The sequence below is a fragment of the Neovison vison genome, chromosome 11, assembly GCF_020171115.1.
Source record: "Neovison vison isolate M4711 chromosome 11, ASM_NN_V1, whole genome shotgun sequence".
NCBI lineage: Eukaryota > Metazoa > Chordata > Mammalia > Carnivora > Mustelidae > Neogale > Neogale vison.
The window spans coordinates 139,597,974-139,621,576 of record NC_058101.1 but is presented as its reverse complement, the minus strand read 5'-3'; the positions used below and the strand labels follow the sequence as shown (position 1 = coordinate 139,621,576).

At 38.5% G+C, this 23,603-nt stretch overlaps 1 protein-coding gene across 6 annotated transcripts in view; it reads left to right on the top strand.

Moving 5' to 3' along the window:
* NEK1 (NIMA related kinase 1) overlaps nucleotides 1-23,603 on the top strand; it is a 218,471-nt gene that overhangs the window by 96,466 nt on the left and 98,402 nt on the right. For 3 of the 6 annotated variants that reach the window (XM_044224828.1, XM_044224826.1, XM_044224833.1), the window contains exons 19-22: nucleotides 7,094-7,177; nucleotides 7,609-7,692; nucleotides 8,369-8,446; nucleotides 9,561-9,656. In XM_044224828.1, coding sequence (XP_044080763.1) covers nucleotides 7,094-7,177; nucleotides 7,609-7,692; nucleotides 8,369-8,446; nucleotides 9,561-9,656 — 342 coding nt within the window. The remainder of the gene's footprint in view (nucleotides 1-7,093; nucleotides 7,178-7,608; nucleotides 7,693-8,368; nucleotides 8,447-9,560; nucleotides 9,657-23,603) is intronic. The other 3 variants (XM_044224827.1, XM_044224829.1, XM_044224832.1) reach the window with 3 other exon arrangements.

Genomic DNA, 23,603 nt, shown 5'->3' with positions numbered 1-23,603 from the left:
ACAATAAGAAGAGATTTAACATTTGTATCATTGGAGCCCAAAGGATAAGAGAAAGAATGTGGGAGTGAGAAAATTATTTGAAGAAATAATAGATGAAAACTTTATATATTTGGCAAGGGACATAAACCTACAGATGTAAGAAGCTGAGCAAATCCCCAACTAGGATAAACAAATCTTCCCCAAGCAATATTATTAAATTTCTGAAAGTAAAAGACAAAACAATTCTTTATTGAGAGAGAAATGACATATTACCTATAAAGCAGCACCAATTTGAATGATATCAGATCCCTCATCTGAAACCATGGAGTACGGAAGAAAATGACAGGATTTTTCAAGTGCTAAAGGAAAAGAACTGTCAATCCTGAATCCTTTATCCAATTAAACTGCCCTTCAAGGGGGAAATAAAGACATTCTCAAGCAAAGTAAGCTAAAAGAATCTGTTGTTAGCAGAGCAAATAAAATTGCTAAGGACAAAGAGACAAAGACATTATATAATAACAATAGAATCACTCCTGTAAGGAGTTACTGCAGTCGTAATTGGGTATATGCCAACAATGGAGTTTCAAAATATATCAAGTGGAAACAGAGCTGAAAGGATAAATCAAATCCACAAGTATAGTTTGGGACTTCAGTACCCTACTTCTCAGTGATTGATAGAACTGCTAAACAGAAATGAGCAATGATACAGAATAGCTGAGCACCATCCCAAGCTACCAAGTTCTATTTTATACTTGTAGAGCATTCAACCCAACAATAGCACAATGTACTTTTTTTTCAAGTGGAAATAAATTAACATACAAAGAGACATCACCAAGACAGACTATATGCTGGATCATAAAATCTTAAGGAATTCAGAAGAATCAAAATTACACAGAGTATAATCTTTGAACACCATGGAACCAAACTAGAAATCTATACTAGAAAGATGACAGGAAAATGTACAAACAATTGAAAATTAAAACACTTTTAACTAAGATGGGGTCAAATAGGAAATCTAAAAAGAAACTTAAAAATATATAGAACTGAATGAAAATAGACACACAACATATTAAAATTTGTGAGATGCAGCTAGAGCCCTGCTCTGAAGGAAATTTATAACACTAGATGCTTATATTGGAAAAGAAGAAAGGCTTCAAATCAGTCTTAAATTCCTATCTCAAGATGCTGGAAAAAGAAGAACAAAATAGACCCAAAGCAAACAGAATGGAGGAAATCATTATAAGTAGAAATCAATGAAATTGAAAATGGGAAAATTATTAAGAAATTTAATGAAACAGAATACTGGTTCTTAGAAAAAAATTGAATGAAATTGATAATCTCTAGATTGACAATAAAAACAAAGATGACATAAATCACCAATATCAAGAATAAAACAAGGGATATTACTACAGATTTTGTAGTGAGTAACAGGGTAATAACAAGCACCTTCAGGGGCGCCTGGGTGGCTCAGTGGATTAAGCCTCTGCCTTCAGCTCAGGTCATGATCCCAGGGTCCTGGGATCGAGCCCTGCATCAGGCTCTCTGCTCAGCAGGGAGCCTGCTTCATCCTCTCTCTCTGCCTGCCTCTCTGCCTACTTGTGATCTGTCTGTCAAATAAATAAATAAAATCTTTAAAAAAAAAAAATAACAAGCACCTTCACACTCATAAATTCAATAACTTAGAAGAACTAGACCAAGTCTTTGAAAACTACCCAGACTACCAAATTGGAATAGATACCTTAAGTAACCCAATAACTTAGTTTTTTTGGTTTTGTGGGTTGTCTTTTTTTTTTTTTTTTAGATTTTATTTATTTACTTGTCAGAGAGCGAGAAAGAGAGCACAGGCAGGCAGAGGCAGAGGGAGAAGCAGGCTCCCTGCCGAGCAAGGAGCCCGATGTGGGACTCAGTCACAAGACTCTGGGATCATGACCCAAGCCGAAGGCAGCCACTTAACCAACTGAGCCACCCAGGCACCCCAGCCCTGTAACATTTAAAAATTGAATTTGTGATTTAAAAGGCATTAAAAAAAAGAAATCTTCAGCCCTACCTGGTTTCGCTGGAGAATTTTGCCAAACAGTCGAAGAATTAACACCAGTTTGATACAATGATACAATCTCTTAGGAAATAGAAACAGAAGGAATATTTCCCAACTCATTCTGAGGCCTGTATTACCCTGATATCCAAGCTTGACAAAGCACAAAAAAGAAAAGTACAGACTAATGTATCTCATGAACCCAGGTGCAAAAATCTGTAATAAAATTTTAGTTATTCTAATCTAACATGACCAAGTAGCATTTAGTCTAGAAATGCAAATCATGTTTCAATATTAGAAAATCAGTGTAATCCACCGTATCAGGAGGCTGAAGAAGAAAAATCATATCAAATCAATTGATGCAGAAAATCTTTTGATAAAGTTCATGACTTAAACTGTCAGTAAACTAGAAATAAAGGGAAACACTCTCAACTTCATAATAGGCATCTACAAAAAAACCAAAAACCTTAAATCTAACTTCATATACGTAGAAGACTAAATGCTCTCCCTCTACAGTAGGGAAAAAAAGAAGGATGTTTGTTCTCACCACTGGAATCCAATATTGTACTGGAAGTTCTAGTTACTAGTACTAGTTCTAGTTCTAGTTACTGCAGTAAGGCAGGAAAGAGCAAAGGCATACAGAGTTGAAAAGAAGGAAGTAATAAAATAATTGCTATTTCCAGTTGACATGATTATTTGTTTAGAAAATCCCAAGAACTCTCTGAAAACTCTCTGGAACTAAAAAATGAGTTCATTATAGTTAGCAGGATACAAGATTCAACACAGAAAAATTAACTGAATTTCCATACATTGACAATAAATGTGTATAAAAATACAATACCATTTATTTCCAGAAAATGAAAAAAAATTAGTGAAACATGTAGGATTTATGCAATTAAAATGACAAAATGTTGATGAAATCAAAGAAGATCTAAATACTTAAAGAATCATACCATGTTCCATACCATGTTCATGAATTGGAAGACTCAATGTAGTAAAAATGGTAGGTTGTCCTAACTTGACCTTTGTTTAGTGCAATTCCTGGTAAAATCTCAGGAACATTTTTTATAGATACAGACAAACTTATTCTAAAATGTATATGGAGAGGGAAAGGTCTTAAAACAGCCAGAACTGTTTTGAAGAATTAAGTGGTGCCCCGGATTGGAGTATCTTTAAAAAAAACAAAACAAAACAAAACAAAACAAAACCAAGTGATTAAAAACTAGATGCTGGTGATGATGTGGAGAAACTGAATTATCCATTGTTGGTAAGAATGTAAAGTGACACAGCCATTATGCAAAATAATTTGACAGTCCCTTTTAAAACTAAAAATGGATATACCAAAGGTAATTCTACTCTTCCACTTATGTCCCAGAGTAAATAAAATGTACTTTCACTCAGAAATGTGTACATGAATGTTCTTAGTAACTTCTAACTCTTCATAGCCAAAAAGTTGAAACTGCCCAATGTCCTGCTGTAAGTGAATGAATGAGCAAATTATGGTATATCCATACCATGGAACATTAGCAGTGAAACAGAACAAACAATGCATTGATTTATGCATCCAATACCTTGAATGGACTGCAAGGAATAATATGAAGTAAAAACAATCCATCTCAAATGGATATGTACTGTTTGATTCTAATATGTAAATTTTGTGAAATGTAAAGATGGAGAACATATAAGTAGCTGATGAGTGTTAGGTAGGGAGTAGTGAATATGGCTGTGAAGTGTATAGTAATGGTACAATTGAGTATCTTGATTATGGTGATGCTTACATAAGGTTATATGTATGACAAATTGCATTAATACAGATATACTATATGTCATGTATAATTGCTAGAATCAGTTTCCTGGCTTTGATAGCATACTATAGTTATGCAAGATGATAAACTTGGGAGAGGATGGATGCAGGGTCCATGAAAACTCCTTGTACATCTTACCTTTCTGTGAATCTATAATATTTCAAAATGAAATGTTAAAAAAAAAAATTCTTCACGGGGAGCCTGGGTGGCTCAGTGGGTTAAAGCCTCTGCCTTCAGCTCAGGTCACGATCGCAGGGTCCTGGGATTGAGCCCCGCATCGGGCTCTCTGCTCCTCGGAGAGCCTGCTTCTTCCTCTCTCTCTGCCTGCCTCTTTGCCTACTTGTGGTCTGTCAAATAAATAAATAAAATCTTAAAAAAAAATTGCTTCAAAGTAACTCAGATTTTCTACTTAAAGTTCTCAAATACCATGAAAGAAAGATACAGTCTATAGTGATACTCAGTTCTCCTCCACCCACTCTTCTGTAACTGTAGATACTTCCATCATCTTTTCATAGTTCACCTCACATCTTTGCCCAGTCTTGCCTATTTCTTGTTTTCCTTCACCTTCCTACTCTCTAACTCATATTTTAAAAGCTCAAGGAACTGATAAGCTAATGCCAAGACCCCTTTGAAGAGGGGAAGAAACTGAGTGGGCAGTAGCCTTTGGTCAGGCTCCAAGAAGAGACAGGCAGAGCACATTCATATAATAATATTTTTTGTTCTGATATACCCACAAAGTAGGTGGTATTATTATGTCCAAACTTACAGCAAGTTTCAGTAATTTTGCTGAAGTTCAGCAATGGTTAGGTGACATTGACAAATGTGTGAACTGACAGAATTTGGAGTCTTTCATAGTCCATGTTCTTAACCATCATATATACTGTCTGTCCACCATTATGATACACTGATGTACACTACTGCAGATGGTATATATAAAAATGGTAGGGCATGTCACACTTAACTGACTGGAGGAGGTATGAGCAAGGCTTTCTCCATGGGAGAAATGTTTGATTTGCATTTTGGAAGATGAGTAGAATTAGCCATTTTAAGAAGATGAGTGAAATCATGACATAGTCTATAAACCACATGTAGTCATCATGGCTAGAATGTAAGCATTGGCAGAGATGAGAATAGATGCAGCTAGGTCACAAATGGCCTTATCTGCCATGCAGTGGAATAGAATGTATATGAATAATCTATATTCATATATTATGAAGATATGGAAACCATTGGAAGGTTTATGTGGGCTTTGATGTGAAAGAAACTGTTAAAAGGGCTATTCTGCATTGTAGTTAATAGACGGGAATGAAATAGACTAGGAGATGTAATGATAAATTAGGAAACTCTTGGAAAGTCAGAAGTCAAGAGAAGAGAGCATGAACTAAGGCAGAAACTAAGGGGGTAGTTAGACAGGAGGAGGTGGCTTAGTAATTTGATGGTCCTTTGTTTTTGGCAGGGTAGAGAAAGAGGCAAAGAAAACTCCCAGCTTGCTGCCTTGGGTGTCAGATTGTGATTAATAACTGAAGTAGGAATAAAATCATACAGTAAAAAGGATGATGAAGTCAGGTTTATAAATTGTTTGAAGTAGCTTTGCTGCATAGTGAGTAGAGTTGTCCAGATGTTAGTTGAATATACACAGACATTCAAGAAAAAGGACTACAAGGCTGATTGAGATTTGGGAATCAGCAACATATGTTAAAGCCTAGGAATAAGAAGAGAAGGAGGACCAGAGAATGAACCTTGACAAAATATTGACATTAGTGATGAGCCAAGGAAGAGAAAAGCCAGGGAAAAATAGTGAGGATTGATTGGAAGAACCCAGGAGAGAGTGCTGTTATAAATATGAAAGAGAAGAGAGATTTGTTTTTAATGTGTGAATTATAGAACACTATTTAGTGGAATATTATGAATACTATATAGTCAGGTAATAATACTGTTTTTAAGGATATTGAATGTGAGGAGAGACTTGAAATATTACAATTAATTGATATGCTGATTAATATTAAGGTAAAATCAGAATAACTATAGTAAAATTCCAGTTTTGTAAAGATAAAATGTGTATGTATTTATACATACGAGGAAAAAGAAATTTGGAAGTAAATTAACTTTAGACTTTAGGTGCTTTGGGTTGTCGAATCGTGAATGATTTATAAGCTTTCTGCATTGAACATATGTTTTTATGAGAGGAAAAAAATACTTGTATGGATTCAAACTCATCTCCAGTGGAAATATTAATTAAAAATTTACTTAAAAGTGTCCATTTGAATTGTGAACTAGGAAGTCAGTGGTAACCTTGAAAATTTTCACAGTGGGATCAGAAACCAGATTGTGTTAGGTTAGAAAGTAAGTAGGGGGCACACCTCGGTGGCTCAGTTGGTTAAGCAGCTGCCTTCAGCTCAGGTCATGATCCCAACGTCCTGGGATCAAGTCCCACATCGGGCTCCTTGCTTGGCAGGGAGCCAACTTCTCCCTCTGCCTCTGCCTGCCATTCTGTCTGCCTGTGCTCGCTTTCTCTCTGATAAATAAATAAAATCTTAAAAAAAAAAAAAAGAAAGGAAAGTAAGTAGGGAAAAAAATGTAAATAGGAAGCAGGAAAATGGAGGTCATGAATATAAAAAAGTATGCTTTCAACAAGCTGATAAAAAGACATTAGATAGGAAAGTTAGACCCTGATGATTTTTTTAAAGGAGAAAATCTTACAGCATAGTTATGTGCTGAAGGCAGAGAAAATGGATAGTTTGACAATCTGATAACTTTTTGGAAGGATATTAATAATTTCTAATAAGGACATAATTCCATGTTTATGATAAGCTGTGTTTAAAAATGATACCAATTTGTGATTGAATGTGATCATTTGCAGTATAGTAACAGGATATGCCCAAGTGTAGAGTTTGAGTTCAAATATTTAATATTGTGTCTGTGTATTTAGTATGTAAACAAATGTAGAAATGACTGGCCCTTTACAGAACAGAACTTGTATTTGGGTTTAGCTAACCTCCAAAGCGGTTTTTCAAAAAACTGATTACTTCCATGACTAATAAAAACATAGCTGGTCTCTCTTTTGAATAATTATATATGGGGTTTAATTGCTTCCTTCTCTTCTCAATGAATGTATTGGTTATACTGACATAGGAAAATGCCAGGGTTTATCTAAGTTTATCCACTAGAAATGATCAGTGTTTGCCAAATGAAATAAAGTGGCAACTGGATATTCCTAGGTAAGATGCTAATGTAGCCTTAGTCATTCTTTAAACTTAGTACATTAAATGATGAACAGGGAATCCTGCAAAACCTGGCAGCTATGTATGGAGGCAGGTCCAGCTCTTCAAGAGGAGGGAAGCCAAGAAACAAAGAGGAAGAGGTATGCTTCCCGCATGTTCGCTACCTCCGTCACATAGCCATTTTTGAGTTTATTGCCTTCCTTTCTTGCATGGTTTAAATTCTTAACAATTATTTAAGGATTTTGTAAGTCTACAGGGACCTGTTAATATAATTTGACTGACATGCTGTGTCATAATTTTGCCCCATAACTGATATTCAGTATTCTGAGTTGATTTCTTTTCTTTTGATAAAAATAAAAATTTATAATTATGTGTTTCTTTTCAGAAATAAGTTGATCTAAATTAAACACTTGAAAGCTAATATTACATTTCCATTAACCAGATTTTGAAACTTTTATTTCTTGTATTCAGATTAACACTTTTCTTTAAATTAAAAAAATTTTAGCAGTAAAAATATTGATAGTTTTTTCTTTAAATTAAACTGCTGTGTGTTTTTTTTCTCTCCTTGTAGGTTTATCTGGCAAGACTGAGGCAAATAAGACTGCAGAATTTCAATGAGCGCCAACAGATTAGAGCCAAACTTCGTGGTGAAAAGGCAGGTTGAATAATAATTTTTAAAAAGTAATTGAATGACATTATAATAGATTAAGATTAAAAATGTTATGCCACTTGGGCACCTGGTGGCTCAGTTGGTTAAGCATCTGCCCTCGGCTCAGGTCATGATCCCACAGTCCTGGGATAGAGCCCCACATCAGGCTCCCTGCTCAGCGCGGAGTCTGCTTCTCCTTCTCCCTCTTCTCCCCACCTCCAACTTGTACATGCCCTCTCTTTTTCTCTCTCCTCTCTTTCTCTCGCTCTGAAATAAATGAATAAAATCTTTTAAAAAAAATTAAAAATGCTGTGCCACTAACATAAAATCTGATAGAGTTAGAGTCAAAGATCAGAAAACTATACATAGGAATGAAATACATTTTAGTTGTGGGATTTAAAATTGATAAGACCATTTTTCCAGAGGAATTTTGAGAGGAAAATTAAAGTACTACCCATGTCCATTTTATATCATTCTGTTTTTGACTTTTTTCCATTCATTGTCTATAAGAGTTGGTAGTTGTGGATAATTCACTTGCAGCACTTGAGAGAAAATTAGTAGTGTTGAACAATATACCATTTTATATTTTTAGGTGTTAGTTTATTTGTATTATCTTCCACAGAGCTCTGCACTGAATTCAAGGCTCTGTCCTAAGAGGTTTGCTTATGTACTTACTTTGTAGAAAGAAGCTGATTATTCTGAAGGACAAGAAGGAAGTGAGGAGGCTGACATGCGGCGTAAAAAAGTTGAAGCATTTAAGGTATAAACTAGAAATATACAGTTTTCTTGGAGAAGATTGGGACTTAAGGTAGAAAATTGTGTTAAGTCTTGGGGCACCTGGGTGGCTCAGTGGGTTAAGCCTCTGCCTTCAGCTCAGGTCATGATCTCAGGGTCCTGGAATTGAACCCCGCGTCAGGCTCTCTGCTCGGCAGGAAGCCTGCTTCCTCCTCTCTCTCTGCCTGCCTCTCTGCCTACTTGTGATCTCTGTCTGTCAAATAAACAAATAAAATCTTAAAAAAGTAAAAGAAAATTGTGTTAAGTCTTACATAGTTATTCTCTGCCTTAATTTTTCATTTCCCTTTATCCTTCACTATTTGGTTTCTGAAAAACAGTGTCTTCCTCTCTCTTCGTATCCTGTATTTATGGAGACTAATTTGATAAAATGACAGAAGTATATGAAACTATTACACAATCTTAAAAAGAAAAAATGGTAACCTTAAACATGAAAAATATTATTGTCTGTTTCTCTGAAGACAAATGATATCTGTAGTTTCTGTAGTGTAGTGGTTATCACGTTCGCCTCACAAATGATATCTGTATATAACCATAGTTTAAAAGTTTTACATTTGATATTCCTTTAGAATGAGAGATGGAGAGAAGTGAGTTGGGCAAAATTGGAGGGGGAGACAAGCCATGAATGACTGTGGACTCTGAGAGACAAACTAAGGGTTTTTGGGGGGTGGAGGGTGCGGTGAGCCTGGTGGTGGGTATTAAGGAGGGCACGTATTGCATGGAGCAGTGGGTATGGTGCATAAATAATGAATTTTGGAACACTGAAAAAAAAAGTTTAATTTAAAAAAAAAATAAAAATACCATCATACTGCACACTTAAAAAAAAAAAAAGAATATACCTGTATTTATTTTTATTCAGCAAATACTTATTGAGCAGCTGCTATGTGTTGAGCTCTGGTTTTAGTGCTAGGGATATAGAGAGAGCTTCTATTTTTACTCAAGAAATTCTCCCCCACTCCGAGAACTCCTCTTTTTTGGCAAAATAAGTAGATTGTTTTAGAGACCTCAAACAAAACAAAACGAAAAAACAACCTATACCCTTCTTTTTGGTAACTAATTTTGTTGATTGTTTTTATTTTCAGGCCCAAGCAAGTGCACGTGCTGCTGTACTAAAAGAACAATTAGAACGAAAGAGAAAGGAAGCGTATGAGAGAGAAAAGAAAGTATGGGAAGAGCATGTAAGATTTAGCCCATATTCTTGATTGTGATCATGTTGATGTTCCTATATCTCTTACTGGCTAATATGTCACCATTATAATTTTGTAATTCTTTCCCATTTTTTATTCTCATTCATTTCCCCCTCTCATCTCCTCACCTGGCTCTTCCTCTATCTTTCCCATTTAAGGATGATCAATATGAAAGTTATTTTGGGGTTTGATTTGGGGTGAGAACCTAACTTACTTATTCTAAATGAATAAGTTCTAAAATAATTAAGTTTTTATTATTGCCAAGTTCCTAATCAAAGTCCTGGCATCATTTAATGGCTGTGCTTTCCTTCTGCCACTGATTTATAAATATATTTTATATATAATATAACATATAGATTTATAATTTATATTATAATTATGTAAGATAATTATAAAAATATTTAAATTTATAGTATATTAATATACCTTTATACATTATACTATATAATTAATATGAATTAATATAAATTATTGACATAAATAGTAATATAAATACATATATTAAACTCTTATACAAACTAGAGAATGAATCTATAGTACACATGCGTTAAGCTCTCTTCTGCTCCATTACTCTATCTGTTCTGCCACCACCTCACTGTGTTAGTAATTGTGGATTTAGAATATATTTAAAAATTTTTAAATTTAATTTTACATTAACAATAAACATTTTAACAATGTTTATTCTTCTGATCCATGGGCATGGAATGTTTTTCCATCTTTTTGTGTCTTCAATTTCTTTCATGAATGTTCTCTGTAGTTCCTCGAGTACAGATCCTTTACCTCTTTGGTTAGGTATCTTATGATTCTTGGTGCTATAGTAAATGGAATCGATTCTCTAATTTTCCTTTCTATATTTTCATTGTTGGTGTATAAGAAAGCAACTGATTTCTGTGCACTGATTTTGTCTCCTGCCACATTACTGAATTGCTGTATGAGTTCTGGTAGTTTGGGGGTGGAGTCTTTTGGGTTTTCCATAAAAAGTATCATGTCATCTGTGAAGAGAGAGAGTTTGACTTCTTCTTTGCCAATTTGAATACTTTTTTTGTTGTCTGATTGCTGTTGCTAGGACTTCTAGTTGAACACTGTTGAACAACAGTGGTTAGAGTGGGCATCCTTGGTGTGTTTCTGATATCAAAGGGAAGGTTGTCAGCTTTCCCCATTGAGAATGATATTTGCTGTGGGTTTCTCATAGATAGATTTTATGAAGTTGAGAAATGTTCCCTCCATCCCTATACTGTGAAGAGTTTTAATGAGGAACAGATGCTGTATCTTGTCAAATGCTTTTTCTGCATCAGTTGAATAGACCATGTGGTTCTTCTCTCTTCGCTTATTGATTTGTTCTATCACATTGATTGATTTGCAAATGTTGAACCACCCTTGCATCTCAGGGATAAATCCCACCTGGTCATGGTGGAAAATCTTCTTAATGTACTTTCTTAATGTACTGTTGGATCCTATTAGCTAGGATCTTGTTGAGAAATTTGGCATCCATATTCATCAGAGATATTGGCCTGAAAATTCTCCTTTTTGATGGGGTCTTTGCTTGGTTTGGGGATCAGGGTAATGCTGGCTTCATGGAGTCTGGAAGTTTTCCTTCTGTTTCTATTTTTATAATTTTGAAATTGAAAATTTTTTAATTCTCCTATTCAGGAGAATAGGTATTATTTCTTCTTTGAATTTTGTAGAATTACCCAGGGAATCTGCCAGGTCCTGGGCTCTTGTTTTTTGGGAGGTTTTTGATCACTGCTTCAATCTTTTTACTAGATATTGGTCTATGCAGGTTGTCAATTTCTTCCTGTTTCAGTCTTGTAACTTTATAGGTTTCTAGGAATGCATCCATTTCTTCTAGGTTGCTTAGCTTATTGGCATATAACTGTTGATAATAATTTCTGATGATTGTTTCTGTTTCCTTGGTGTTAGTTGTGATCTCTCCCCTTTCATTCATAATTTTATTAATTTGGGTCCTCTCTCTTTTCTTTTGGATTAGTTTGGCCTGTGGTTTATAGATCTCATTAATTCTTTCAAAGAACCAGCTTCTAGTTTCGTTAATATGTTCTACTGTATCTCTAGTTTCTATCTCACTGATCTCTGCTCTAATCTTGATTATTTCCCTTCTTGTGCATAGGTTTGGCTTAATTTGTTGTAGGTTTTCCAGTTCTTTAAGGTGTAAAGAGAGCTGGTATATTCGGGATTTTCAATTTTTTTGAGTGAGGCTTGGATGGCTATGTATTACCCCCTTAGGACCACCTTTGCTGTATCCCATAGGTTTTGGACTGATGTGTCTTCATTCTCATTGGTTTCCATGAATTGTTTAAGTTCTTCTTTGATTTTCTGGTTGATCCAAACATTCTTGAGCAGCTTGGTCTTTAGCTTCCAAGTGTTTGAATTCCTTCCAAACTCTCTTGTGGTTGAGTTCCAGTTTCAAAGCATTTTTGTCTGAGAATATGCAGGGAGTAATCTTAATCTTTTGGTATTGGTTGATCCCGATTTGTGACCCAATATGTGGTCTACTCTGGAGAAAGTTCCATGTGCACTTGAGAAGAATGAGTATTTTATTGTTTTAGGGTGGAATGTTCTTTATATATCTATGAGGTCCATCTGGTCCAATGTGTCATTCAAAGTTCTTATTTCTTTATTGATTTTCTGCTTGGATGATCTGTTTATTACTGAGAGTGGAGTGTTAAGATCTCTGCAATTAACGTATTCATATAAATATGACTCTTTATTTTGATTAACAGTTGGTTTATGTAGTTGGCTGTTCCTATATTGGCATAAATATTTACAATTGTTAGATCTTCTTGGTGGATAGACTCTTTAAGAATGATGTAGCGTCCTTCTTTATCTCTGATTACAGTGTTTAGTTTAACATCTAATTTATCTGATATGAGAACTGCTACCTCAGCTTTCTTTTGAGGCCCATTGCATGAAAGATGCTTCTCCTTCCCTTCACTTTCAGTCTGGATGTATCCTAAAGTTCAAAATGGGTCTCTTGTAGACAACCTGTGGACAGGCCCTGTCGTTTTATCCAATCTACAACCCTGTGCTGTTTTATGGGAGCATTTAGTCCATTCACGTTGAGAGTTAATTGACATCATGTTGTCTGTGATGTCCTTATTTCTATAGATTGTCTCGTAAATTTTTGTTCTATGACACTGTTGGGTTCTTTCTTCTTCTATAGAACCTGCCCCTTAATATTTCTTGTGGAGCCAGCTTGATGGTCACATACTGTTTTAAACCTCACCAGTCTTGGAAGCTTTTTATCTCTCCATCCATTTTGAATGTCAACCTTGCTGGATAAAGTATGTTCTTGGCTGCATGTTCTTCTCATTTAGAGCCCTAAATATATCTTTCTAGCCCCTTTTGGCTTGCCAGGTTTCTGTGGACAGGTTTGATGTTACTCTGATGGACCTTCCTCTGTATGTAAGGAATCTCTTCCCCCTAGCTGCCCCTAGGACCTCTTGTCTAAAATTATGATTCATGAATTTTGCAATCAGGTGTCTGGAGGTCTTTCTAGATTCGTTGATCTTGGTGCCTCTAGGACATGATCATTTGTTCCATTCCCCAGGTTGGGGAAATTTTCATCCAGAATTTGTTCAACTATATCTTCTAGTCTTCTCTCTTTCTCCACCCCCTCAGGGATCTCCAAAATTCTGACGTCGGAATGTTTCATGGTGCCATTTATTTCCCTAATTCTGTTTTCATGGCTTCTAAGCTGTTTGTTCCAGGTCTCCTCCTGATCCTTTTTCTCTATCATTTTGTCCTCTAGATCACTAATTCTATCTTTTACTTTGGTTACCCTTGCTGTTAGAGTTTTTAGGTTAGATTGGATCTCACTGATAGCATTTTTAACTTCTGTCAGGTCGGCTCTCACTTCTGCCCTTATAGATTCTTTGTTGTCACAAATGGTTTTCTCCAACCTTGCCATTGCCTGGATAATTGTTACCATGAATTCCCTTTCCAACATACTGTGTATGTCCATATCCAGTAGTCCTGTGGGAGAAGGCACAGTCTCTGATTTTGTCTTTTGTTAGGTGTTCCTCCTCCTACTCATTTTGGTGACAGCTGATTGGGGGGATGTATAGCTGAATATATCAGCCATGATCCAGGCAAGGTGCACCCTCTCCACTGATGTCTTCTGCCATTGTAGAATTCCAGAAGTGTATAATCTTACAGCTCAGGATGATTTCCTGGGTGTTCAGAGTGTTCTGGTAGATATTTAGCTCACTTCAGGAGACTGGTTGAAACAGTGTCTCCTACTTTTCCGCCTTCTTGCCCTTCCTCCTTATTTTTAAATTTCTGATAGTTTTCCCCTCATTTCCTTTTTATTCTTCTTTGTTTTCCTTAGTTTCTTGCTTTCTTTTTCTTTACCAGATACATTTTTGGTTAATTTTTGTCTCTTTCTCTCTCTCTTTTTTTTTTTTTTCTTTTTGAATTCTCTTGGGGGGGGCACCTGGGTGGTTCATTCATTTAAGCATCTGACTGACTCTGGATTTCAGCTTAGATCATGGTCTCAGAGTCGTAAGCTCAAGCCCTGCCTTGGGCTCCTCACTCAGTGGGGAGTCTGCTTCTCTCTCTCTTTCTCTCTCTCCTTGTCCCCCCTCACTCTCTCCCTTTCTGTCTCTCAAATAAATAAATAAATCTTTAAAAGAAATTCTGTTGGAATTTTTGTCAGTATTACCTTAAACCCACAAATTAATTTATTCAGGAGCATGTTAAGTATCTACATTTATTCATTATTTCTTTTATATCTCTTGCACAATTTTGATCATTTTAAGGTCATACTTGTTATAGTTCTTGTAAAGGTTATTTGTTAAACACTACCTAATTCTATTTCTGTTTTAAAAGGTTTTTTTTTCCCCTGCCAGAATATTGCTGATATGTGGAGAAATTGTTGGGTTTTAGCTTATACAGTGTTTAATTTTTGGATTTTTAGTGTACAGCTCTATCAATGGCAAGTAGTCATGATATATATCATAACAATAATTCCTATAGCTTATTGTAGGCACATTATAACCACTGCACATATTGGGCTTTGTTTAATCTTTACAACTTTATAAAATAGATAGAAGAATAAAACAATTAGGTGAAGTCAAAATTCCAGTTAGTACGGAATAGTGATTTGAACCTAGGCCTGCCCAGTGTTGAAGTCTTTATTCTTTTTTTTTTTTTTTAAGACTTTATTTATTTATTTGGGAGAAAGAGAGTGAAAGAGAGCATGAGAGGGGGGAAGGTCAGATGGAGAAGCAGACACCCCATGCAGCTGGGAGCCCAATGTGGGACTTGATCCTGGGACTCAAGGATCATGACCTGAGCCAAAGGCAGTTGCCCAACCAACTGAGCCACCCAGGCACCCAAAGTCTTTATTCTTATGCACTAACCTTAATTTCCCTTGCTTTCTTTAAGCTGTACCTTGTCTTACTGTTTTACTTTTATTACATTGGCCAGAACTTCTAGGACAACATTAAACAATAATAGGGATAATATTTTGTTCCCTTTTTTTTTTAAGATTTTATTTATTTATTTGTCAGAGAGAGAGAGAGAGAGTGAGCGCACACATAAGCAGGCAGAGTGGCAGGCAGAGGCAGAGAGAGAAGCAGGCTCCCTGGGGGGCAGGGAGCCCGATGCGGGACCCTGGGATCCCAGGACTCTGGGCTCTTGGCCTGAGCCGAAGGCAGTGGCTTAACTGACTGAGCCACCCAGGCGTCCTTTGTTCCTATTTTTAATGGAAATACTTTTGTCATTTTTCTGTTGTATATGGTAAAATAATAAGGAGTATAGTTGTATCTCTAGGATTTAATAGTTTTTATCAGCGGTGTGTTTTGGAGTTTGATCACATGTCTTGGTGTGTCTCTTCTTAATTCACCAGTTGAGTAACATATAGGGAGATTCTCTTCTTACCAGCTTCCTGATGAAAAAGAACCACTTAGCTATAAGAGAATGTGTGAAAGAGACAATTCCAAAAGTTAGAGTAAATCTAAGGATTGTTTGATAATTCCTTTTTGTTTTCTGTTCAAAGTAATTTCATTTAATAGCTGTTCTGATTTGCTCATCCTGTTAGTTACATTTTTCTCCTAAGTTTTAAAAGTCTAGCAGTAGAGAAATCTCATCTCATTCCCTGTTTTTCTTTCCTGATATAACATGGACAAGTTTGAATGTGAAACTAACTGTGATAATATATTTCATCTTCCCCAAGATTGTCTAGTAATTATCTCCTGGCCCATTGACCAAAATTTACCTATCTTTAGATTGCTATACCTTTTAAATACTTTAAACCTAGTGTTCCTTAATTCCCTTTTCCTCCCCCTTACTTCAGATGGAGTAACATGAATAGGGCAAGAGTATGAGACAATTGCAGTGCTAACTCATCAGCTGTTCCTCAAGAGAAAGTTTCAACAACCAAATTTGCCAGAAGTAGAACTAATTCATCCTCATAGTCAGAACCAATGATTTCTTTTATTACCCAGGTCCCTTCAGGGTTACCTTAATCTGGAAAATAGTATGAGCCTACCTTTGGTGGTATATATATATAGATCGATTGACCGATCTATCTATCTATCTATCTATATAACAGGAACAATCTGCTTTTTTCTCTTGGTTTTATGTCTTCAACACAGGAAACAGGAACATTTCATCTTGTGCTCATTTGCACAGTGGGGCAGAGATTATATCAAGATGAATCCATATGAACCTCCCTGTGTATTTTTTTTCAACCAGCTTTCTTCATGATAAGCCTGCTGCTATCATCCTTGCATTCAGCAATAATACTGCAGTTGCAAATTTTACGGACCATTAATTGCCCTTGCAGTTTTTAGTTTAGTCTTTAATAATGCATTCTAGCAGTTTATATAGCACATGAAGGTGATTGGGATAGTAATATATTCATTAAATATGATACACTTATGCTTAATGTAAATCAGCCTTATTTTTAAAATATGATCTATTATCCAAAATTAGATGGGGCATCCACATTTTTGATAATAGCGGTCTACATGGCTTTGATTATGTGATACCCTTTAGTCTTAGAGATGGGACAGCTACTCCATATCCTCTGCTATTGGTATGCATGCATGCATAGGCCTGTCTCGGCAGCAGGCTTATATAGCCACCTGCAAGTCTGTGCCGGCTATGTATATACCTGTGATTTCCCCAGAGTAAAATGAATGGCTGTGTCTTGGTTCATGTTGTGATTGGCACGTGGGATACTGGAGTAGCACATTTATCAATGGGAAATGTTTCCTTTTCTCCGTCATGTAGGAACTGCTCATTTTAGTGATTCAGAATCTTATGCTTCCAAAGCCCAAGTTAAGATAGCTCAGGGAACACAAAGCGGAGCTATGTAATTATGTTTCTTTCCTGAAATCTGCTTTTTGTGGGCAAAACACCTCTAGAGGTGTTTGTAGCCCACAAACACCTCTAAATGTCTTAAGTACATCTTGTATAACGGCTTTCAAAAACACAGTTCCCCAAACAGGCTTTCTTTTTATAGCTTATTTCCCATCGTCTTACCCATTCAACAAGATCGTGACCACTGTCCAGGACTCAGTGTAAATATATGCTTGATCACTCCGTATCAGTATATCTATCGATTCAGTTGACTGTTTCATTTATTTCTTTTCCTTTTTTAAAAAAGATTTTTAGGGCGCCTGGGTGGCTCAGTGGGTTAAGCCGCTGCCTTCAGCTCGGGTCATGATCTCAGGGTCCTGGGATCGAGTCCCACATCGGCTCTCTGCTCAGCAGGGGGCCTGCTTCCCTTCCTCTCTATCTGCCTGCTTCTCTGCCTACTTGTGATCTCTGTCTGTCAAATAAATAAATAAAATCTTTAAAAAATAATAATAATAATAAAAAATAAAAAAGGTTTTTATTTATTTATTTGAGAGAAAGAACACTTGAGCATGAGTGGGGGGACAGAGGGAAAGGGAGGAGAAGTAGACTCCCCACTGAGCAGGGAGTCAACTTGGGGTTCAGTCCCAGGACTCCCAAGATCATGACCTGAGCTGAAGACAGATGCTTAACCAACTGAGCCACCCAGGCACCCCTTTTTTGTCTTCTTATTCTCATTGGTGCTTGACACTTCCATTGACATCCTCCAGTTACAGTTCTACAGTTCTAAATGGAGCTGTTTACTGTATTTTTAATCTAAATTATCATAGTCGAGTACCCAATCTGCATATTTCTTAGTATCAATTCAGGAAACATATCTGTGGAAATCTATTCTTTGGTTAGGTCAGAGACTATATTTTGAATATGCTGTGTTCCTTCTGCTGTGCATTTCACTCATTGTTGTGTATCTTATTTCTATCATTGTCTCATTCTTTGGACCTGCCATATAGGCCTGTAAGGCTTCTGGTGGACCTACTCCCCATCTTTGACTACTTCAGATTGTTCTTATCCTTAGTCTTGCCACTGTTAGGGTCTGTAATCAAAGGAGCGAGACTGATACAAAGTGAAGGTCAAGCAAAGCTTTATTTCGCGCCAAGCATCAAGAATCAAACCGACTGGTCGGGGCCGTCTCTTAGAAAGAGGCGACCCTTCCCAGCCTCACAGACTAACTTTTATAAAGGTAGTTGAGCCTGGCTATACACAGGTGGCCAATGAGATTGCAATACACAGAGAAAACTGCACAATCATGCTAGGTCTGCAACACACAGAGAAAATTGCATAGTCATGCCAGGGTACACACGGGTAGCCAATTGAATTTCAATTTACCCTAGTAGATATATGCGCCCCCACTGATTGGATGTCTTCACCTGGCCTGACCTGCCCTTATATCTAGGCTTTGCAAGTAAGTTCCCCTGGGAGGGGCAGGTTCAATCTAAGTTCACTGCATAAACACAAAATGACTCCTTCTGCTAAGTAGGCCCTTATACTCCCCCTTTTCTTTGGAGATTAGTCAAACTCTTGACTTTTCAGCTAGTTCTATGTTCTCCTGTTGTAAGGGGTTATATTGAGCATGTAAGACTAACATTTTTATCACTCTAATTTTGTTTTGTACAAATGACTTTAGGGCATTTATAATGCAGGGACCAAAAAGTAACATTAGTGCACAGTCGGCTGATGAGTTAGCCATTCACCGCTTTGTATAACCTTTTCCATTTTCCTAATTCCATTCGTCTAATTTTCCACCTATACTTTTTTTGTTTTATGAGGTGACTCAGAAGCTCTTACACAAACAGGTAACAATAGGAGCAACAATGAATTCATAATCTTTTGAGTCTTAGCTTTAGTCCATGGTCAGTGGGGTCCATCGGCTGTGGCTTCCACCTCTGGGGGAGTGTCCTCGTCCTCAGCTCATTCGACGTGACCTGTGTGAATCCAGGCCCTGATGCCTTCTACTTTTACTGCTGTGGGGGTGGTCAGGATGACAGTAAACGGACCCTTCCAGCGAGGCTCCAAGTTTCCCACTTGATGGCAATGTATCCAAACCAGGTCCCTGGGTTGGTAAGGATGTGGTTCCACCTCTGTCTCTGTCTCAGTGTGGGCAGTTCAGATCCCTGCGTGAGCTCTTTTTAAGACAGACTGTAATGCCTGCGGTGATGGGAGTACAGACTGATCAGTCATTTCTGCTAGAGCAACCTCTTGTAGCCAAGGGCAGATTGGGGCGGGTGGGGGTTCTCCCGAACATTATTTCAAATGGGGTCACCTTGTTTAAGTAGGGTGTACATTGCACCCTGAGGAGGGCAAAAGGAAGGAGATCCACCCATCCACTGCCAGTCTCCAGAATTAGCTTTGTGAAGGTCTTTTTAAGAGTCCGGTTCATTCTCTCTACTTGCCTGGAACTCTGGAGACAGTAGGCACAATGTAGTTTCCAGTTAGTGCCCACAGCCTTGGCCAATGCCTGTGAAACTGAACTCACAAATGCAGGGCCGTTGTCTGAGAGGCACGAGAGGGAGTTGTCACGAGCAGAGAGGCATGTTGTCACGAGAGGCAGCCCAAACCTAGGAATTATTTCTTCTAATAGCTTTTTGGCTACCACTCCTGCCATCTCATGTTTGGCAGAAAAACCCTCTACCCAGCCTGAAAAGGTATCTACAAAAACTAACATATACTTGTGCCCATATTTCCTGGGTTTCATTTCTGTAAAATCTATTTCCCAATAAATTTCTGGTTCTTTACCTCTTTATATTTTCCCTCTTTTCATTCTAGTTCCTCCCACATTAACTGCCTGGCATTGAGCACATCTATCAACTACCTCCTGAACCATACATCCTTATTTAGAAACCTGGAACTGCTTGCCTATAAGTTCCTTGAGTTTGCGTGTCCCCAAATGAGTACCCTGATGTATCTGGTCTGCTAACTTCTTATCTAGTCTCCGAGGAAGAATTAACTTTCCTGTTTTAGTCTTAGCCAAATCCCTTTCATAGTCTAATTTAGCCCATTTTTGTAAATACTTTAAATCTTCTTCTGAGTAGTTTGGTTTTTCTGGTAGGGCTGGAGCCAGGAGTGTAACCAGCTCTTGCACTGTTTTTTGGGCTGCTTGCTTTGCACCTTGATCTTCTAACTGGTTTCCTTTTGAAATCAGATCAGTCCCCTTTTGGTGTCCTGGGCAGTGCATAACAGCCACCTTTTTTGGGCCACCTCACCTGGAGGAGAGTCAGTATTTCTCCTCTGTTTTTTTTTTTTTTTCCAATTTATTTATTTTCAGAAAAACAGTATTCATTATTTTTTCACCACACCCAGTGCTCCATGCAAGCTGTGCCCTCTATAATACCCACCACCTGGTACCCCAACCTCCCACCCCCCTGCCACTTCAAACCCCTCAGATTGTTTTTCAGAGTCCATAGTCTCTCATGGTTCACCTCCCCTTCCAATTTACCCAAAAGCACATACCCTCCCCAATGTCCATAACCCTACCCCCCTTCTCCCAACCCCCCTCCCCCCAGGAACCCACAGTTTGTTTCGTGAGATTAAGAGTCACTTATGGTTTGTCTCCCTCCCTATCCCATCTTGTTTCATTTATTCTTCTCCTACCCACTTAAGCCACCATGTTGCATCACCACTTCCTCATATCAGGGAGATCATATGATAGTTGTCTTTCTCCGCTTGACTTATTTCGCTGAGCATGATACGCTCTAATTCCATCCATGTTGTCGCAAATGGCAAGATTTCGTTTCTTTTGATGGCTGCATAGTATTCCATTGTGTATATATACCACATATTCTTTTTTTTTTTTTCCAATTTATTTATTTTCAGAAAAACAGTATTCATTATTTTTTCACCACACCCAGTGCTCCATGCAAGCTGTGCCCTCTATAATACCCACCACCTGGTACCCCAACCTCCCACCCCCCCGCCACTTCAAACCCCTCAGACTGTTTTTCAGAGTCCATAGTCTCTCATGGTTCATCTCCCCTTCCAATTTACCCAAAAGCACATACCCTCCCCAATGTCCATAACCTTCCCCCCTTCTCCCAACCCCCCTCCCCCCAGCAACCCCCAGTTTGTTTCGTGAGATTAAGAGTCACTTATGGTTTGTCTCCCTCCCTATCCCATCTTGTTTCATGGATTCTTCTCCTACCCACTTAAGCCCCCATGTTGCATCACCACTCCCTCATATCAGGGAGATCATATGATAGTTGTCTTTCTCCGCTTGACTTATTTCGCTAAGCATGATACGCTCTAGTTCCATCCATGTTGTCGCAAATGGCAAGATTTTGTTTCTTTTGATGGCTGCATAGTATTCCATTGTGTATATATACCACATATTCTTGATCCATTCATCTGTTGATGGACATCTAGGTTCTTTCCATAGTTTGGCTATTGTGGACATTGCTGCTATAAACATTCGGGTGCACGTGCCCCTTTGGATCACTACGTTTGTATCTTTAGGGTAAATTCCCAGTAGTGCAATTGCTGGGTCATAGGGCAGTTCTATTTTCAACATTTTGAGGAACCTCCATGCTGTTTTCCAGAGTGGTTGCACCAGCTTGCATTCCCACCAACAGTGTAGGAGGGTTCCCCTTTCTCCGCATCCTCGCCAGCATCTGTCATTTCCTGACTTGTTGATTTTAGCCATTCTGACTGGTGTGAGGTGATATCTCATTGTTGTTTTGATTTGTATTTCCCTGATGCCGAGTGATATGGAGCACTTTTTCATGTGTCTGTTGGCCATCTGGATATCTTCTTTGCAGAAACATCTGTTCATGTCCTCTGCCCATTTCTTGATTGGATTATTTGTTCTTTGGGTGTTGAGTTTGTTAAGTTCTTTATAGATTTTGGACACTAGTCCTTTATCTGATATGTCGTTTGCAAATATCTTCTCTCTCCTCTGTTTTTAATTCCTGTTCTCTCTGCTGCTACTAGGCCCCTTTCTTTATAAATAGCCCCATGTATATGGAGAATAGCAAAGGCGTACCTGCTGTCTGTATAGATGTTGGCGGTTTTACCTTTGGCCATCTGCAGTGCCTTGGTGAGTGCAGTCAGCTCCACTTTTTGCACCGATGTTTCGTGTGGCAGGGCTGCCGTTCAGTTCCTACTCAGGGGAAACCACCACAGCCCCCGCATACCTCTTTCCATTGACCATGTAGCTACTCCAGTCTGTGAATAGAATCATCTCCGCATCCGGAAGGAGAATGTCTCTGAGATCTGACCTTACTCCTGTGACTTGGGTTAGGACTTTCCTACAGTCGTGTGGGTGGTCAGCCAGCTCCTCAGACAGTAGCGTGGCTGGATTTAGCACTGCCAGGGGCCAGAAGGTCACTCTTGGTTTGTTGAGGAGGAGGGCCTGATACCCCGTCACTCAGGTGTTCATCATCCATCAGTCTGGTGGAGTCCGGAGAAGGCCCTCGATAGCGTGGGTGGTGGTCAAGATGAGATTTTGACCCAAAGCCAATTTACTTGCGTCCTTGACCAGGAGGGCCTTGGCAGCAATTATGCGGAGGCAAGGGGGGAACCCAGCCGCTACTGGGTCTTGCTAAGATAGGCTACTGGCGTTTGCCAAGGCCCCAGAGTCTAAGTCAAAACTCCTTTGGCCACTTTTGCTTTTTCATCCACATACAAGTGGAAGGGCTTAGTAACATCTGTGATGGCCAATGCTGGGGCACTCAGTAAGGCTGTTTGTAATTCCCAAAATGTTCCTTCTGCTTCAGCTGTCCACTCTATAGTAGTGAGCCCCCCTTTTGCCAGTTCATAGAGAGGTCGGGCAATCTCTGCAAACTGTGGTATCCACAGCCTACAGTAGCCCACCATCCCAAGAAACTCCCTCACTTGTTGGGACGTGGTGGGGTGGGGGTATTGGGTGATCACCTGTTTCCTGGACTCAGACAGTGAATGCACTTCCTTGTGGAGATCAAAGCCTAGATAAGTGGCATGGCTCTGACAGAGCTGTGCTTTCTCTGCTGACACCCGATACCCTTTTTCCTGCAGGGTCTGTAAGAGAGCTCTTGTCCCCCACAAACATGACTCATAGTCCTCAGTGCTGTTAGGAAGTCATCAACATACTGTAACAGTGACTCCCAGATTGGAGGTTCTGTACTCACGGAAATCTTCATGTAGGGCCTCGTTGAAGATAATAGGTGAATTCTTGAATCCTTGGGGAAGTCTTGTCCAGGTGAGCTGGCCTTGGAATTTTTCCTGTGGGTTGGACCACTCAAAAGCAAAAAAGGGCTGAGATTCCCTTCCTAAAGATATGCAGAAAAGTGCATCCTTGAGATCTAAGACAGTATACACAGTTCTTTGGGGGCCCAGGAGGGAGAGTAGGGTACAGGGGTTAGACACCATTGGGTGGATATCTTCAACCCGTTTATTAACTTCCCACAAGTCCTGAACGGGTCGGTACTCCCCAGTCTTAGCCTTTTTGATGGGCAGAAAAGGTGTGTTCCATGGAGATTTACAAGGAACTAGGATCCCATCTCCTCAGAGGTGGTTAATGTGCTTTCTGATCCTTTCCTTTGCTTCTCACGGGAGGGAGTACTGCCAGACGTGAACAGCCATAGCCATCGC